The sequence below is a fragment of the Symphodus melops genome, assembly GCF_947650265.1.
Source record: "Symphodus melops genome assembly, chromosome: 5".
In the NCBI taxonomy this organism is placed as follows: Eukaryota; Metazoa; Chordata; class Actinopteri; order Labriformes; family Labridae; genus Symphodus; species Symphodus melops.
The window spans coordinates 14637558-14657279 of NC_136695.1; the positions used below are offsets into that span (position 1 = coordinate 14637558).

The 19722-nt window shown below is 38.8% G+C and overlaps 1 protein-coding gene across 1 annotated transcript in view; it reads right to left on the reverse strand.

Annotated features, from left to right (window-relative positions):
• Positions 1-19722, reverse strand: part of adcy2a (adenylate cyclase 2a) — a 55731-nt gene that overhangs the window by 13654 nt on the left and 22355 nt on the right. The window contains exons 4-16 of the mRNA XM_079343756.1: positions 10581-10730; positions 7409-7557; positions 7061-7172; positions 6652-6779; positions 5764-5922; positions 5469-5601; positions 5188-5364; positions 5047-5090; positions 4771-4851; positions 4153-4222; positions 3879-3976; positions 3592-3676; positions 662-799 (exon numbers count right to left, since the gene is read on the reverse strand). Coding sequence (XP_079199882.1) covers positions 662-799; positions 3592-3676; positions 3879-3976; positions 4153-4222; positions 4771-4851; positions 5047-5090; positions 5188-5364; positions 5469-5601; positions 5764-5922; positions 6652-6779; positions 7061-7172; positions 7409-7557; positions 10581-10730 — 1524 coding nt within the window. The remainder of the gene's footprint in view (positions 1-661; positions 800-3591; positions 3677-3878; positions 3977-4152; positions 4223-4770; positions 4852-5046; positions 5091-5187; positions 5365-5468; positions 5602-5763; positions 5923-6651; positions 6780-7060; positions 7173-7408; positions 7558-10580; positions 10731-19722) is intronic.

Consider the following 19722-nt stretch of genomic DNA (forward strand, 5'->3'; position numbering starts at 1 on the left):
CGATTTGTGTGCAGGTCTAAACCAGGATCCTGACACCATGCTTTATCACTCCACTTGCCTCGGGGTACTATTTCACTTTTAACCAAGCCTTTTTAATTTGATCTTTTTTTTTTTTCCTCTCCAGAAAAACAGAATGAACTTCAAAATTGACGAAGGAGAGAAGTTAAAAAAAAAGAAAAGAAAAAGACAACTGTTATAAACAAACGTCTGTTATCATTTCATGCAAATAGTGCACAGTTATGTATAGAACCATAATATTTGAAATTTGCTGAAGGATGTAAGGTTTGGCAAAAAAAGGAAAATTCAATTCCAGCATAAACCAGAGTATTTATATATCTAGTTTATTTCAGGTGTTCCAAGAAAGCAAACAAAAAGCATAGATATCTACTTTCCTTAATTCTTTACTGCTGCAATATTTAAGTTGTTTAATAAAATATCTCAGAAATACACCAGTAATTATGAAAGTATACTGAAAGTATATAACCTTAAAGTTCCTAAATCCCTTTTACTAAAACCACTAGTGACCTTTCTTCTGTGATGTGAATTCAGGCTGCTTTCGTACCATCCAATATCCAGCATCTAAACAACTGGAGCTCTTCATTCCTTATGAAGCCTAATTGGTGTCCTTCCCATCCCACAGTACCTGCACATAAAAGCTTACCATGTTGAAGACGGCCATTATGAGTATTAGAGCTGTGGTCGTCATGGTGAGAGTGATGCGGGGCCATGGCTTGTTGGCAATAATGACTGATGACCTCAGCAGCCACATCCAAGAAGTGGAGGCACTTTTACTGCAGTGCTGCAGACACACACACACACACACACACACACACACACACACACAAAGACAGGAATATATTACTCCAAGTAGAACATCATGATTTAGATAATACAGACTGCAGATGTGATCAAACACACACACACACACACACACACACACACACACACACACACACACACACACACACACACACCCGATGAAAAAAAATCATGTGAAAAATAATTATGGCAGGGACATGCATATTATGAGATACTTGCACAATAACAAGTGGATAATTTCTGTTGACTATAGAAAATTACTGTAAAATTGAAAGGAAAGTACAACTGAAGCACCTATTACTGTAAACTCCCAATAACCACCCCTTCTGGAGTCATACAATACTGGAAAAGAGGTTTCCTATTAACTTAATGACGCATGCTGCAATATACTTCAAACTGCATGAAATAAAAGCGGCACAAAAAGAGCTCTACATGTGATTCAGTCATCGGGAAATGATGCAACTATAATCATTTATACAGCCACCACAACACATTCAGTCTGCAATGTCACTTTTCTGATGTTTATTAAAACTAAGGGTTGTTGTCTCGCTGGCTTCAACCTCCTGCTTTACAATTAGATCATTGCTTAGCTGTTTTTGTAAGCCAAGTACACAATGTGCAATCATGCCCCTTTATTTAAACAGCCAATACATAATGATTTTAAAATATTCATATTCTAAATTTTCATCGGTGCAAGGATAATATCTACCCAGGTTGCAGCGTATTCTGCCTCGGCCTGTTGCCGAAAGTCCAAATTGTTTGCTTGATTCACAGCAATCTTCGAGCAATTTCCCGAGAATGTGGGCCTGAGTGGTTGTGACATTTGAATAGCTCAGGGTTGCACATTACAATACAATAAATCAGGGCTGGCAGAATGTATCATGCACCAGCAGGATTCTTGTTGAAATGTAGAGCCAGTGGGACAATATTTTCTTTTTTTAGTGCGCAATTTCACCTCTAGACCAGCACTTAATGATATGCATGACTTGATGAAAAGGGTACATTGAAAAGACACAGAAGAGGATCTGTCAGGGTGGATATAAGTGAACTATGTCAAGTTATACAGTAACAGGATCAGCAGAATATGCAAGTCAGTTTATCTGATACCATGTTTGACCTTCTAAAGCAATCAAACCATCATTCTGCATCCGACAGTGACAAGGTTTCTTCAAGAAAGGTGGCGGAAGTTGAATCTCTTGTTTGGCCACAGCAGATGAAAGAACCAGGCAGGGTGAAGCATGTTGGGGTTTTGCAGTGAAACCTTAAAAATGAAACCTCCTGGCTGCTTTAAGTTATCCACTCTTTCAGATGTCAAATGTAACATTAGGAGATGACAGTATGTATGGCAATCATTTGGAATAAATACTTCTAATATTCAGGGATTAAGTGCATGGGGGACATCGTGACCGACTTTGTAATGATACAGTCCTCATTTATGATTGTAATAAAAAAATATCCTGATTCAAGTCCTATTGAATAATTCACTCATTCAATAAAATATTTATGTTCTTCATGAAAAGCTTGTTTTTCTGTCCTAAAACTCTTTAATGGAGAAAAGGAATCTTTTCATTCTTCATTTCCCCTTGTGGCATGAGATGCAGAATGTGCTCCTGCAAGTAAAATACAGTTTTTTTACACTGTGCCGAGTGAATCATATAAAATACATTTGTACTATGGATTCCAATGTTCCTATTCACAAAGTATCCATGACCACTGGGCTGATTCTGTATTATGAAACCCTAGCAGCAGAAAAAGTTTGGAAAGACGATCTGCAATATCTGAAAAAAGGGGACAATAAAAGGAAGTGAAGAAATGCCAAATTAAGCTGACAAAAGGCAGCAAGATGAGTGTCAACTTTAGCTTTCAAGTGTTGTGTTTTTGAGCCTTTGGGAAACATCCCTTGGGAGCAAAGTGGCAGACAGCTATGATTCATGTACAAAAAGGAAAACAGAAAATTGGAAAGACAAGGTTGTATTTGCCTGAGGTTACAGAATTAGAGAGCACCTATAAAGTTTTAATAGTCATTACTTTTTTTATCGCTACCACCCCCCACCCGCATTGTCTTTTTTTCTGTTTTCTTTTTCTTTTTCATTTAGTTTTACTAAACACAGACGAGCGCTGAAGCAGGGCTGGAAGCCCTTGACTATCTTCAAGAGGCTCGATATAACTGCAGAGGGAATAGCTGCAGATAGGTTGAAGAAGGCATTTAAAGGCAGCAAGGACTTATTTGTTACATCATTTGAACATTTCCATCATCCATCTATTTTCTTATGCTTATCTGACGTCGGGTCGCACTGCTCGCAGGCGCAGTAAATCAACCCAGACTTCCTTCTCTTTTGACATTTCAGATAGCATAAACCACAAAATAAGTCATCATATTCTAAATATCTGTAAGGCAAATACATGACGTATGCTGTACGAGAGTCCTCCGCACCACAATGACGATGAGGAATGATAGAGATTGGCAGTGCATTGATAAATCTATGCCTGTCTTAGGATAGTTTTCTCCAGAGGCCTCCACTATAGTAGTGGTGTACAGGAGGCTTCACCTGTTTCCTGCACTCAGCTAGGATTAAAATGTGTCACAGTGGCACTTGAGTTAATCAAAGAGGAAGTGAAAGTAACAACAAGGGCACTAAATGAGCCTGTAAAGCTGACCAGAGGGGCACTTGGACCACTCATGTTCCTTTGGTAAGACATGAGGACAAACATTAAGCACACATTAGAAGTTGAGCAGATCCACATGAAATACAGGAGGAGTCATTAACTCACCAAGAAGTGTCCAATGAAACAAATGAAGAGAATCAAGGACAGGATAAGAAAAGCCATTCCAAATGATATTCCCAAGACAAATGTCCTAAAAATAAAAAACAACAACATCTAAATTATCATGTGGAATTTCGGTTTTAATACCAACAAATGCACAAAATAACACAATTAATTCAAGGTAATGTGTTATAAACTGTATGACATCTATAAAGCACAATGAGTCCCAAACAGCCTTTTGTATAAAAAACAGGACGCTAGACTTATACAAGTCTGAATTACAGCCCACGTACTTTGGAAGGACGAGAATCTGCACAATAAAAATGCAGAAGAAGATCAAACAGGCACAGGTGACGTAGTATTTGAAGGCTGGTAATGTTGTTGCTCTGTACTGAAATTAGAGGAAGAAGGTCAAGATTAAAAAGAAGGCCTTTTACAATGAACACTAAAGCTCTGCAGCTCAGCACTCAGACGTCACAAGAGCCCCTTCAATTTAGAAGGCTTCATGTTAATGCAAAGGAGCAGCAGCAATAAGACGTTCTAATTTCTTTGTACCACCTCACTTACCTCTTTCTCCAAGGATTTGTTGTGAAAGAATAACGATATTCTTTGGATGTCCTCAGACTTGAGCCACTGTCTGGAAGCAAAGAGAGGAAAAACAATATTTAACCCGTAAAGACCAAATTAAAAAAAGGAGGATAAACAGGTTTAAAATATGGTAATACATAACAGTGAAGGTTAAGAGTTATCCGTGTAAATAATGTTCAATCAAGGTTTTAAAAAAGGGTAGATATTCAGTCACACTTCCACTACATTAAAAAGATACATTATCGCATTCTTTGCTTTAACTTAAAAAAGCACTTGTGTGCAGAGGCGCTGCTTGTCAACAGGCAACGCAGGCGACAGCCTGGGGCCCCAAAGCTGCTTCCGAAAATGTGCATATTTTGTAAACCTGACAAAGCAGCCTAATCTGACATCACTCACTCTCATTGCTCTGCTGAATACTGGTAGGAGGCCGAGGTTGAAGGGCCCTCCCAATTGATTTTTGCCTAGGGCCCCAACAGACTTTAAAATTGACACTGGTTCTGAGTTAAAAAAAAAAAAAACTACAACATTTCTACATTGTGAATCATGTTTTATCAATGATGCAATGATAAATCAATAGATCTTAAAAATGACCCATACTTTTGTGCATTTATCCCATCAAAGGTCCTGATCATCCTTTCGTTAAGTTCCTCCTCAAAACGTTTCTTCTGAGACTTTGTCCTTTAATGCGTTACAAAGAAAAGAGACACAATGGATTATATAGGATTATATAGTAGTAGTCACCCACATCACAGCTTTGGGCAGAAGTCTCATCTTATTAAACATCTTGTCGTCTGTCTCTGTACTGTTAAGACACGAGTATTATCCTGCCAAAAAAAAAAAAATCATGCTGGAGCTGAAAAATGAGCAGCTTGCCTTTCTGAGCGTCTCTTGAATTGATATTGCCCCATTGGCACGTCCTAAACACAGAGTAAGAGGAGAGAGACGGGTTACAAGCTACATCCGGGCGTCCCCATCCACAAAATCACAACATGTGTTTAGAATAAAACCACACACAGCAGTGCTGATCTTCCCGTTCTCATTAGTCATGCTGTCTCTGTGGTGCAGGTTGGCGAAGGGCTTGGCTGCTCCCCAGGACTCCAGGTATTGGGTCATCCTGACTGACGCTCTCATCTTTGATCCGTATTGTGTCTGTCTGGGTCTGTAGTGATGCTGTGGGCTCCGACGCTCCACCTGGAAAAAAACAACAACAAAAAAACAAGGAAGTAGTGCAACTTTTATTTTTGTGGCATTTTATCAAAGTGCAATATTCTTTTACTTGATGTGACTGACGACACCTTTGGGTTGATGACAAGATAAGTGATCACTCCATGTTCTTTTAGGTAAGGGTCTCTTTCTTGTCCTTCCCCATCTTCCACCTTATAGGAACCATTCAGATGCTCCAGTGTCACTGAGGTGATGTGAACTCGCCTGGCAATAAGAAGAAGACAATAATAGCCGTATATTAGGGTATTCATCTTTAAGAAAAGACAAATTGATGCAGACTCAAGGTATCACAAAAAAAAACACCGTTGTTATGTAACCTTGTGCAAAGGTGAAAAAGTGCTTGTGGATTACTTCCCGTTAACTCACCCTGGTACACCTCCCGCCTCCATGTGATTGGCCAGCGTTACATCATGTGACCAAACGTCGTACTGCCATTTTTGGAGTCCAATCACACCACACAGGACGTTCCCAGAATGCACACCCACACGCATGTTGATGTCCACCCCTGTCGCATCCCGAACTTTCCTGTCAAACACCAAAAGAAAACCCTTGTAATGAAAATCCTTACCCTCACAAGTTTGTCTCGTTAGAAAAGAGAGGAATGTTTGCTGATTGGGAACGCAAACAAATGAAACGCTGGAGAGAGAAAAAAAAATCAAAGGAAAGACAAGATCCTGATCCTGATTTAAAAAATGACAGCTCAACTGTATAATTGAAGGTCTTTATCTTTAATTGTTTACCAGCCTCCTCCTTTTTTCTGCTCCCGTTGATGTGTAAAGTTGAGATAAGACCTCACACTCAACACCTCGCATTTGATGAAGCTTAATTGGCAATCACAAGTTAATGGGATCTGAGCTGACGCTTAGCAGGTACTTGTCATCATTAAGATGAGGGGCGCTTCAGTCAGAAAAGCTGTGTGTGTGAAGGCATACCTGAACAACCTTTGAAAAGCAGGTATTGAAAAACAGTCCTTAAAAGTTACTGAGAGTTTAATGAGACCTTTCCAAGTGTTCAGGATTAAACTGAGTTAACACAAACTACATTAAATTAATTAATGTATTTGCTTAATTATCCCCTTTGAATTGCCCCCCGAGGACAAATAAAGTTTTTTGAATTGAATTGAATTAATTGAATTTATTTCACTTTAAAGACTTGGAGCACTTTTGATGAATATGTAAGACACATTTTAAAGTGATAGAGAAGTACACTCTTCAGAATTGAGACCGGCAGTCCCATTAAACATCTGGTACTTACTTGATGGCTTCACACATGTCCAGCCCCATTTTCACACAGTTCTTTGCATGGTTCGGCAGAGACTCTGGCAGACCGGACACACAGTAGTAACAGTCACCGAGGATTTTGATCCGCATACATTCGTTTTCCTACGAATAGACAGTTGAAACTGAATCAGACATACAGGGTCAAACAGAGGGCTTTTTAATTGACGGTTTGCGAGGCTCTTTGATAAAAATCATATATACATAAAACATAATTATTTTGAAATAATTTTTTGAAGCAGCAAATGTTGGCTTAAATCTGCCTCATTAAAATGAGCATAAAATAATAATTAAAAAAACCCTTTTTTTTTTAATACAGCCTGTGACAGAAAAAGCAGTTATCACATTGCTGGCCTTGTTACAGAGTTGAGTAATGAATTGTTTACCTTGGCAATTTGATCAAATTTGCCAAACAGCTCATTCAGCATGTGGACCAGCTCTCCAGGTGAGCAGTCACTGGCCAGCCGTGTGAATCCCACAATGTCAGCATACAGTATACTAGAGAATGGACACATATTAATTAATCAATGTGATGAAATATAGTGGGTCTTAAAAGCTAAGTTATAAGCAACTGTGTTCTCCAAAACCATTCATAAAAACAACAGCAGTGTTATGTGTTCATATTTATATAAAGGCACATGTGCATTATCTGTCACTGTCATTTTTGCCTTACAAGTATAATAAAGTACTGCTTTTTAGTATTTGTGGTTTATAAAAATATAAAGAATACTTGCCTGACGTTAGTGTGTCTCTGGACATAGAGGTTGTGAAAATTGTTTGTGTTCTCCATCTGGCCGAAGTTTGGACCCTTCAGTCTCTGGATGATCTCAGCTTTCATCACCCGAGCAATATGAGCCGGCAGCAGAGACAGCAGGAGACGTTCCTAATGGCATTACAGACAGAAGATAGGAAGCAGACAGATGCAGGGTTATTAAAGAAAACAAACAGGGTATTACATTTACAATAAAAATACATAGGAAAAGGATTCTTATAGGAAAACATGTCATTTTAGATGGCAGTAAAAATACAACTAAGAGTTAGTTAAATAGTTGAGGCTCAGAGTTTTTTTTTTTTTACAGAATTGCCACTAATTGTAAAGTCATGTCAAGTAATGCAGATGCAAAAAAAGGGCAAATCTTTATTAATGAAACAAGATTCAGGCAGCAAACAGAGGTTTGGAAAACGTTATTGAAGTTAAATTACAGGAACAAAGAAGTACCATACAGTATTGAACAAGTTTTTGGTTTTTTTAGCAAATTAAAAAAAAAAAAATTCTGCTGACACTTTTTCGTCGCTTCCTATCATCAGCGTGTCGAGAGAGTCAGTGAAAGCTCAAAGCACTAAGTCAAGGTTAATTGGACACTACATTATGTGAGGTTGACTTTTCTGTGACTCAAAGTAAAATCATACACTGCTCATTATTTCACTGGCAGCCAGCAGAAGACAGACTCAACAATCAAAGGAAAACTTAACTTTCAGTCAGTTCTTTCTTGGAGGCTGCTGTAGGTTTTATTCAACCAGCTCAGTAATGAGCAAATACAATTCCTCTCATGGTTAGGACAAGTTCAGGAGTCAAGGAAACACTTAATTAAACCAATGTCACCCTGAACTTGACAGGTTTTGCACCACTGATTATAAACTCTTAGCTTTACTGGAGCTCAGAGAATTGTACATAAGTAGAGGTCTGTGGTGGTTGCTAACACTGGCCAAAAACTGAGTTTATGATGAATTCACATAGCCCCCCTTGGACCACTCATACTGAAAATGTATCCACTCACTGTACTGCAGAGCACTTTGGATAAAAGCATGTAGCAAACAGCATACATTATGAGCGCCTTAGAGGAATGTTTCTCTGCACAGTTACAACCATCTGTCTCGACCGCAGCAGTACTCCGGGGCTGCTGCGGGATGCTCAACCTGAGGCATTATCAGATCCACTCATGACAGTTCTAACAACACAAGCAGGATTCACCCATAGGGATAACCAGCCCCACCCCTGGTTGTTCACAACAACAGCTGGTTTCACCCCCCTTATCTGACAACGTAACTTGTCAAGAGCTACAACTTGGACAGCTGTATTCAGAAGCTAGCTGGGTCCAAGATTTACGCTTCTTTTTTTTCTCTTTTTTTTCTGGAGTTAATCAAGTTCTACTGTGTCCCCTTCAGAGCATTATATAAGCTCCCTTTAGTCCCTTTCTGATGCAGCATCTTCCTGCTGTTGCAGAAACAACAACAATATGCTTTTAAAAACAACCCCCCACACAGCTTGGTTAAAAAACAAAACGTTGAATGCCTCTTGTGTCAAATGGAATAAAAATATTATCAAAATACTTTGAGTTGGAGTTACCACCTCCGAGCTAAGCATACTCGTATAATTAATCAGAGTGATGTCTGCAGGCAACCGCATCACTAAAGCCAGCAGAGCACTATTTTGGAGATTGTGAATCACCACAATCCTGTGGACTAACAACATTGAGTATTTAACTATTGTGCTTGCTCAGTGAGTTTTTAACGCAACTGGAACTGCTAAAAAATGAAAATACTGTTGCATGCTACCTTAGGATTAGCGGACATCAGTGAAATCTTTTCTTTTTTTTTTTTTTTTTACATATTCTCCTACATATTCTCTTATACATGTGTCACAGAATTGTGAAAAAAAAAAAACACAAACCTATGTGTCACAAAATCTCCTACCTCTAAGTGAAGTTTTTAAACCACCGCACTTTCTAAAATCAATTTCAAAGTCATGAAGTGTATTTATTTGCATTCAGGTTATTCCTAGAAGAAGATGCTGGTAAGACTTACTTTACATTGTTAATGAGGACTTCAAGATGGATTTAAAATAACATTTGATTAATCTCAATATACTTTTAAAATCAAGAATTTAAAAGAAGATTAAAATAATTAATTGTTTGACATTCCTATGTTTTATTAACTAAACTTGATCTACTTGATAGATGTAGTTACTTAAAACAACAATATACTATTTTCTTTGTTTATTTGTCATGTGAACTGACAGTATTACAGTATTAGCGCAGTTTTTTCATCTTTATTTTCCGAGATATTATACACGTCCAAAAGCACTGTTAAGAATGCTGTTGGTTCCCCTCATGTTAACTGAAAGTATTGTAAAGGATAAATCCCTTTAATGCCTGAAGCTGAATCAAAGCCAATCGCTGTCATTAAGATTACAGTGCTAGGAAAAAAACACGTCAAAATACCAGTGTAAAGTGATTCAGATGGTGAAACTCAATGAAAAAAAGACATCATCACATTTGAATCAACAGCACAGATTTCCGGCAGCAGTCACAGGGTGCTAAAGAGCGTTTACTGCAGAGGATTTAGCACATGCAGGATGCCCCAGGGACTCATCACACTTACTGAGGTCATTAACAGTTACCACATTCTGTAAAACCAAACTCAGGACATGAATCCTCTGTGGACTCGTTCCCTCCTCATACAGAAGCACCAACCACTGACAGCAATGTGAAGAGCTAAATATAGTCCACTAACACATTTCAGATAGCATTCTGTATACAGTCTGCAGATCAATGATAAATGTGTGACATGAGAGAGAACACAGTGACATGAATAAGAAAAAGACAAGAAAACTTGTGAATCACAATCAGTTATTTTCCTCAGGATTAATTATTAGCCCTTGAGTCGTGGGTGTGTCATTATGTTGGTCTCGTTTTTTTCATCATAATAATTATCATCACTGTTCCCTCCACATTCGCCCAATTCGTTTTACATAATCCAAGCCTCATTTGTACACAAATTGACTCCCATAATTATAATAATCAACATCATCATTCTCACCAGCAAAAATCCTCCACGTACTCAATCACTGCCTGTCTGCCTAACTTTCTCTGTGTCAATGGTCATAAGACGTATTTACAACTTCACCTGCTGTCTCTTCTCAAACTCCAGTTTAATCGGGGACTTGATGCAGTTGCAGGTGTCGTGATAAGTCTGTTTCAGGGCCAACTCCATGAGGTGCTTGTGGTACGCCCCCGCCATATTGCCACACATGAAGATGATGATATTTGCCAAAATCTGTAAAGGAAGAAGACAGAAAAATAAGAGGTGCTCAATAAAAAGAATAGAACTGAATAGACCTTGAGTGTCCACTTAAAGCCCTGTGAGTCTTTTTCACACTCCATGTTAACGTACCTATTTTTGCAGCAGAAATAAATGCTTCGCAAAGGCGCAAAAATCACCTTTGAACTACCATCACTCTGAATAGTTATTTAGGGGCACACTCTGTGCGGTGGCAGAATTTTTTACAAGTCAACTGTTTTGATTTTACGAGGGATAAGATGCGTAATTAGGGGTATTACTGATATGACTGCATGCTAGCACATTGATGCTGTTCCAGAGGAGGCTTCATCGCCGCCACAGCAACATTCCTCCACTATTTCTATGTTGACCAAATGTCAGTTTGAGAGAGTATTCTAAATATGGCAACCGCCATTTATGAGCTTCCAAATTCCCTTTCAGTAACCAATGGGTGACGTCACTGAGACTACATCTGTTTATAAAAGTTTATGCATCATACATAGTACAACAAGATTAAGGCATACTTTCACCTTAAAGTGCACATTTAGTTATCAACAGCAACATAAAGAAGCACACATCTTAAGAAGCTAGAAACAATCTTGCACTATATGCACAATATTGCCCACTTCGCAGACCTGGACCAGACGAATGTGGAAGATAATCACACCAAATTCATTTTCTATCCAGATACATAATGGACACCTAACATCTTTGCATTTAAAGGCCCTGACAAATGTCTGCCAAAAGAATATATTAATAAAAATAGTTATGTTGACATGGTTCTGTTAATGTACATATAAAAGCCTGCATTAACATATCCCGTGGCCCGTTTAAAGAAAACTTAACCCTCCGGGGACAAAAGACCAGGGTCTAATGTAAATTAATTCTTCTTGTGAAAACATTAATAAGCTAAAGCTGTCATATATCTGTTCAAGGTGATTGTACTGTGCCAAGGTTTGAGAAAAATTTTTAAGTATGTATGTTAGAACCAAACTTTCACTTTCATTTAAAACTTTCATTGATACAAACCCAGATTTATTCATGTTCTTGTGAATGAGAACGTTAAAAGGAAACAGTTTACACAAGCAAATGGTGCCTGTCATAAAACGTGTGCATTTAAGTGGAAATACAAGTGACTCAGATGTGTGTTAATTCCACACTGCCCCATGCTTCGCTGTCAGCCTTAAAATAGCAGACTGTATTTCTTACATCAGCCTTCATATCGGGGCTCGATCAACCATCCCACTACCCTGCTGGATATTTGGGGAAGAAAACTGTAAGAAATAAAGGCTTCATAGACAGAGAAATACTGTAGATCTTCCCTTGATTTCTGGTTCACTGCAAACAAGGAGGCCTGCCTGTTTGTTAATGAGTGTAATTAAGACAAACCCACTTCCCACTACAGGCTCGATTTGACTGAAGCTCCTATTTATCATGGTCTCCCCTGGTGTAAGGATCACTTGTGATAAGGACAATGTTGCATATTATAAACAATAAGCGATTTTATTGATTTTTTATGTATACTTTTGATATCCATCAATTATCTACATTGCTTATTCTATTCTGGGTCACGAGGGCTCAAGCCAATCACCACTGTCATTCGAAGACAGTGACAATTGTCAACACAGAGAGACCATACAGATAACCACGGTCACTCAATTCTAGAGCAAGTTGACTTAACAAGCACGTTTTTGGACTGTGGGAGGAAGCTGACGGCAATGGTCCCAGTTCAGACAGGAAACAGACCACCAACCTTTCTGTGAGGGGCTAAATCAGTCCAGCAAAATAATATATAAAGTTTATGATTGAAAGCTTATGCTCACATGAGTCCATCATATTCACAATATTAACGTCTACAGATTACGGGTAGCATGTAATTGTTATATTAACTCACTGCACCAGTAAAAAAAACCTTGATTACAAATAAAAAATAGTTTTTTTTAAGCATGATTTGTAGGCCAGCTTCCATACTTACTGACATTTACTTCCTACCAAAATGACATGTTAGTGCACCCTGTTTCAGAAATATAACAGCTTCATTTGCAAAAGCAAAACAGGGCCTGATGTGCTAAATCAAAACTCCAAAGAGGAACATCCTTCATTTAGATACTGATTACGTCAATGTTTAATGAACAGCACCCTCAGGCAAAACTTAAAATGTTCAGTCCCATTAATTTGAACAATCTCGAAAGCAGCTGGGACTACAGCCTCAAGGAGCCACAGGTATTACGATATATGTTCAGTCTTTTATTTATTCAGTAATAAGGCTGGAAAAACAGCCTTGGGAATATGACATTTTTCGTTCAGCAGAAAGAAAGAAGAATCAATGTGATGCATACATAAAGCCCTGCTGTATTGTTTGTCATGAGTAAGTGATGAACAGAAAGAGAACCAAAGACAATCATTAAAGCGCACTGATTGTGTTGCCTCTGTATACAAAAATCCTTTTGTACCCTGTCCTTTCGATGCAGTCAAGATCGCACCCTGACAGAAGATTATGCGAAACAACAACACGCTTTATTTTCTCTCAAATGTTCTGCATCTCTCATAGCAGTGCAGCTCATAACTCAATCAGAGGAACTACTTTGACAGGACAGGGGAATGTAGATAACCCCAGGATCACTACTAACCTTGAGCTCAGTACTCTGAATTCAAAGCACATGGAAAATGTAATGGAATCCTACCTCAGTCTTTTAAAAGGAATCATTTCTCCCTCTACTTCACACTTTTTCATACACAGTCCCATTTCCACTCACTTATTCTGACTTGCCTCGTCTCATTCTCACAAACAGAGCTTTCACTTGCAGTCTCAGTCTTTCTTTCCAGCATAATGGTGACCTTATAAGCTCTTTCTCTTTCTGATGTAAATAGGCACATACCATTTATATTTTAGAAAGAAGAAAATAAATAGATATTACTCCTGTATTATAGCAATAAGTGATATTTGCTTGTTTTTGTTAAAAAAGCACAAAACAGCCACATGTTTGACCTGAACTGACAGAAGTTAAAGGGAAAACTTTGCTTAATGTTAACAGAAACCATTAAGATGACAGGCAGAAGTGACCAGAACAAATGAAATTACATGAAAAATAAAAACCTCCATCAGAAGTATTGTGCAAATATAAAATTTCCGATGCAAAAAATATACAAATATAAATGAAAGGCATCTTAACATCGCTTCCTTTTACTGTTGGTAAGACAAAGCAAGTCTGCATTTTCTCTGTGGCAATCATAAAGCTCAGAAGAAGAGAGGCTGTTTATGCATCTATTTAATGTAAGAAAATGTTGCCTATTAATATCCACAAAATTCATTCAGAAATGTCCTTTTCTCCATATTTCATGTATCACCAGGACCTGGTTTGCGTCCTGAATGTGTATTTTGCATACACAGCCTGACAGAACAGTCCAATATTAGGCAATATTCTACAATACACCTCTAAATTATAACACAACATATTGAAAGCCCATTCAGCAACTTCTTTTGTTCCCTTTGTGAGTCTGTTAGTTGAGGATAAGATGTAGATGAAGTGGATGATCTAATATGACCATTGTGTTGTGGCTAATGAGGGTGAGACAAAGAGTCTTGCGATTGAAAAGATTAAAAAGTTGCTCATTGGCTTCAAGGAAGTTAAATCACTAACGATTGATTGTCGTCTTCTTGGGGAAACAGAAAATGTTTGTAGTTTTTAATGACTGTGCTAGACTCCATTGTGAAAAGATGAATGGCTGTTTCAGATTTGAATTTCTTTTGTAAGGCAGCACAAGTTAAATGGTGATTGTTTTTCAATATGCTAAACATATTGGTTTTTTTTTGCTAAACTGCTCGTCAGCTGACATCTGCTAGAGAAGACACTGACAGTGATCCAGGCCAACTCAAAGGTCAGCTGTGTAGGTCGTTGAGCTGTGTGAATCATCCATACCTCACTGCCGCACAATTACAGATAACAGTGAGGTTATGTGAAGATGGCCTCTAAAGGGCTCGGAGCCCTTCTGGTGAATTCTGGGATTATCTGAATCAAAGAGCTGAGCCCTATGCAGGCTATTATAGATGTTATTACACTAGCATGGGTGGAGGGAGATATTCATCTAAGATCAGTGTTGGTGAATGGTGAATGTTGTTTCAATGACCTGTTGAAAAGGATATCGAGCAGATGTGTTTTTATTATTAGTCCAACTGAAATGAGGAGTGATAGCTTCACACTGAACCATTACAGCCTCTTGCATTATAGACGAAAACTAACCATATTTTTTATTTATAAAGATGTTTCGCATCTTGAATTCTGTATGACATATAAAGCAATGACATGGTCGTTTCACTTTTAATTTAATCAAAAAAATAAACAGCACGAAAGGTGTCAAAGTAGGGGGCGCATGAACAGTTGGGGGTTCGATGCCTTGCTGAAGGGCCCCTCGTATTCAGGATGTTACCTGGCAGACTGTCGCCCTACAGCAATTGAGTGTAAAACATAAAAGAATATACTGAAATAAAAGCTCTTTGTTTCATAACACGTCTCTCAACAGCTATAAATGGATGCTGTGTAGAATCATTAAAAGATGCTACTTTAATATTTTGTGCATCTATTACACCCCATGCAAGAAAAACTGGATTCAAATCTTTCCTAATGATACATGAATCAAGCAGAGGGCTTTCAACTCTTCAACAAAATTAGCTGGTTCATTGAGACTCCAATGAACCAGCACTGTAAAGTTTAATGGACTCGACAAGGTGAAGATGTCAGCATGGTCCCCTCTCACTTAAAACCCCTGGCGAGTTAATAAGCACACTGACTGAAATAATGTACACGAGTTTGGACGTTTATACGGCTCTGATAGGACTGACTGGTGTTTTCTGTTCTTTATTAGCCAAGTCAAGTCAAATCATGATCACACACTATACATGATTATATTAGCACCCCCATACTCCCATGGGTGCTCGGGGTGTATTGGGTCCCTGTATCACCAGAGCAGGAGTCTGCTTCGCATTGCGGGCAGTAAGTCGGACCTGTTCCCGGTGGGTCCCGGCAGGACCGCCCTTTGTCACCGGTTCTGTTCAATTTTTATGGACAGAATCTCCAGGTGTAGTCAGGGGCAGGAGGGGGTCCAGTTTTGGGACCACTGGACCTCGTCTCTGCTTTTTGCGGATGTGTGGTCCTGTTGGCTCCATTGAACCTGAACCTGTAGTGCACACTGAGACGGTTTTCAGCCGAGTGTGAGACAGCTTGGATGAAGATCAGCATCTCTAAATCTGAGGCCATGGTTCTCGACTGGAAAAAGGTGGCTTGCCCTCTCTGGGTCAGTAGGGAGTCCTTTCCCCCAGATAGAGGAGTTTAAGTATCTCAAGGTCTCGTTCACGAGTGGGGAGAGGATGTAGCGTGAGATTGACAGACACATTGACGCAGCGACGGATTGGCGAAGAGACGGTAGTCATGCGCTGTAAAGGTTGGTGGATTGATTGTTACGTTACAATCACAGATGTTTGTTCAAGAAGTAATAAAGAAAGCAGATACTGTAATGAGACAGAAAAGCCTGAAGTGTTTAAGCAAATCAACAGTCTGATTCGTCACCATATTTTATCACAATGAATCCATCAGTGTCACCTTTTTGAAAAGGTTTAAGAAAAAGTAGGCATCTTTTTTGAAGCTGCTGTCTAGTCACCCCCTAAAGGCTTCAAGCATACTGAAACGCAACGTCACAGTGCCTTTATCTAAAAAAGCAAGAAGCAGGCCTGACCTCGTCACGACACAAAAGGTTAGACATCACTGGCATGCTGCCAGAGAAACAGAGGAAACAAATGCTCCTCTCTGCTACAATTACATTTCTGTGAAATGTTGATTGGATGACAAACACCCTGAAATTCTGTTCTATAACGTCTTTTGATTTTTGTTAATATTAGTGGCTTACTTAATTACCTGGCAACCTCTGATATTAAAATGAAGAACTGATCATTCTTTAGTAACGTTTGACTTCTTCTTACCAGCATTAACTCTGCTTCATAAAAAAGTCTTCTTTAGAAGTTTATCTGATAGTGCTATAGCTAAATTTAAGGAAGCTATTTTAGATGCTTTTGATTCAGTACCATGCTTTAACCAAGTTGAAATCTCTTATAATAATTTTAGTTCCTCTTAGCTGGATCAGTTTGTGGATTCACTGAGAGTTACTCTGGATTCAATCGCCCCCCTAAAACAGAAGGTAATCAAACAACAGAGATTAGTTCCATAACTCAGAAACCCGTACTCTAAAACTAACGTCATGTAAATTTGAAAGAATGTGGTGCTCCACCAAAACGAAAGAATCTCGTTTAATCTGGCAAGATAGTCATAATAAATATGTGAAAGCTCTACGACATGCTCGCACTGCCTATTACTTGTCTTTTATTAAAGAAAATAAAAAAAATCCTAGATACCTTTTCAGCACAGTAGCCAGGCTGACAGAGAGTTATAGCTCCATTGAACCATGTATTCATTTAGCCCTCAGCAGCAACAATTTCATGAGCTTTTTTAATGATAAAATTCTAAACATTAATGACAAAAAAAAGTAATTTAGTACCTTTACAGATTCTTCCTATAATTCGGATACAGCAGAAACAATTCCAAATTCTGATACTTCTGATACTGTTTTTCTCCAATTAACTTAAACTGGATTATTTCTGCGTCTAAACCTTCAACCTGTCTTTTAGATCTGATCCCAACCAAGTTGTTTGAGGAAGTCTTTCCCCTAGTTAGCAGCTCCATACTAGATATGATCAGTACATCTTTAGTGGCAGGTTATGTACACCAGTCATTCAAAGTAGCTGTAATTAAACTCCTTCTTAAAAAGCCTACTCTTGATTCAGGAACTCTAGCTAACTATAGACCTATATCTAACCTTCCTTTTATCTCAAAGATCCTAGGAAAAGTGGCAGCTAATCAGTTGTGCGACTCTTAATGACAACCGTTTATTTGAGGAGTTTCAGTCGGGATTTAGAGTTTACAATAGCACTGAGACTGCACTAGTTAGAGTAACAAATGATCTCCTATTAGCCTCAGACAGTGGACTTCTATCTGTGCTCGTCCTGTCAGATCTTAGTGCTGCTTTTTGCACGATTGACCATCAAATCCTATTACAAAGACAATTACTTGGAGTTACAGGGACGGCTTTGGGATAATTTAAATCCTATTTATCAGACAGTTTGTGCATGTTCATGATGAGTCCTCTTTGCACACCTAAGTTAGCCATGGTGTGTCAAGGATCAGTACTTGGACTGATTCTTTTTCCATAATATATGCTTTCTCTATAGTATGCTGAGGAAACAATCAACATAAATTTTCATTGCTATGCCGACGATACTCAGCTATACCTATTAATGAAGCCATCAGACACCAATCAGTTACATAAATTTGAAGCCTGCCTCAAAGACATCAGGACCTGGATGACCAGAAACGTGTTGTTGCTGAACTCAGACCAGACTGAACTTATTGTGATTGGACCTAAGAAGAGAGACGTTTTCTGACAGTATAACAGCCCTTGGTGGTATCAGCGTGGCCTCTAGTACCACTGTTAGGAATTTAGGAGTTTTATTTGATGTAGAAATGTCCTTTAACTCTCACATTAAACACATTTCAAGGACAGCTTATTTTCACCTTCGTAATATCTCTCTTAAGATCAGGCAGATCCTGTCACAACACGATGCAGAAAAACTAGTTCATGCATTTGTTACCTCAACGTTGGATTACTGTAATTCTCTTTTAGCAGGGTGTTATGGTAAATCTCTAAAGGCCCTTCAGCTTGTCCAAAATGCTGCAGCTCGTGAACTGACTAGAACTAGGAAAAGGGACCACATTACTCCTATTGGCTATTGGCTTCTCTCCAGTGGCTCCCCATAAAATCTAGAATAGAATTTAAAACCCTTCTTCTCACCTACAAAGCTCTAAACGGTCAGGCACCATCCTTTTTTAAAGAGTTAAATGTGCCATACTACCCGTCAAGAACATTGCACTCCCAGAATGCAGGCCTGCTCGTGGTACCCACAGTTTCTAAATGTGTGGGAGGTAGAGCCTTCAGTTATCAGGCACCGCTCCTCTGTAATTGCTTACCAGTCGTGGTCATGGAGGCAGACACACTAGGAACTTTCAAGAACAGACTTAAAACGTTTCTTTTTGATAAATCTTATAGTTAGGGCCGGCTTAGGTATAGACCAGCTCATAGTTATGTTGCTATAGGCCTAGGCTACCAGGGGAACTGGCACATTGAACTCTTATTTCTCTCTTCCTTTCTCTGTCTCCCTGCTTTCATACCATATTACTGCTTGTCACTATCTTTAAATTCCAGTTACTAACCACTCCTTTTTCTGGGAACTCCCGAGCTCTCTTAGGTTCCTCGGGACTGTTGATGAGGATGGCCTGTCCAAACAACCAACCCCCCGCCCCCCCCCCCCCTTTTTTTTTCCTATCCTATTCTACCCTTCTTTTTTCAATCTTTCCCATCTCCCCCATCCCATTTTTAAGCCCAGCACAGTTTAGCAGATGGCTGTTCCGTCATGAGCCCGGGTGTGCTGAAGATTTATGCCTGCTAAAGGGAAGTTTTTTCTTGCTACGCTGTGATGGATTACGCTGGGCTCCTGTAATATAGCAATAAGTAAGGTCTTTTACCTGCTGTTTGTAAACATAACGATGAACATGGTCTTGTTACCTGCTCTTTTGTTAATGTTAACAGACAAATAGTGAGGTCCTGGACCTGCTTTTTGTAAAGTGTCTTGAGATGACACTATTAATTGACGCTATACAAATAAAGATTGATTTATTGATGTGACATAAATCTTCCAAGGAAGAGAAATGTACATCGTCACACTATGTTATTCTTTCCAAAACACGACAGCCCACAGGCTTACATTTACATGCCATGTGTAACAGTACAAACATGCTATGATAGAAAAGCATCAACAGAAATGTTTGTTTGCAAAAAGGAATGCAGGCTCAGCATGCATGTCTGAATGAACTTTAGTATCTAAACG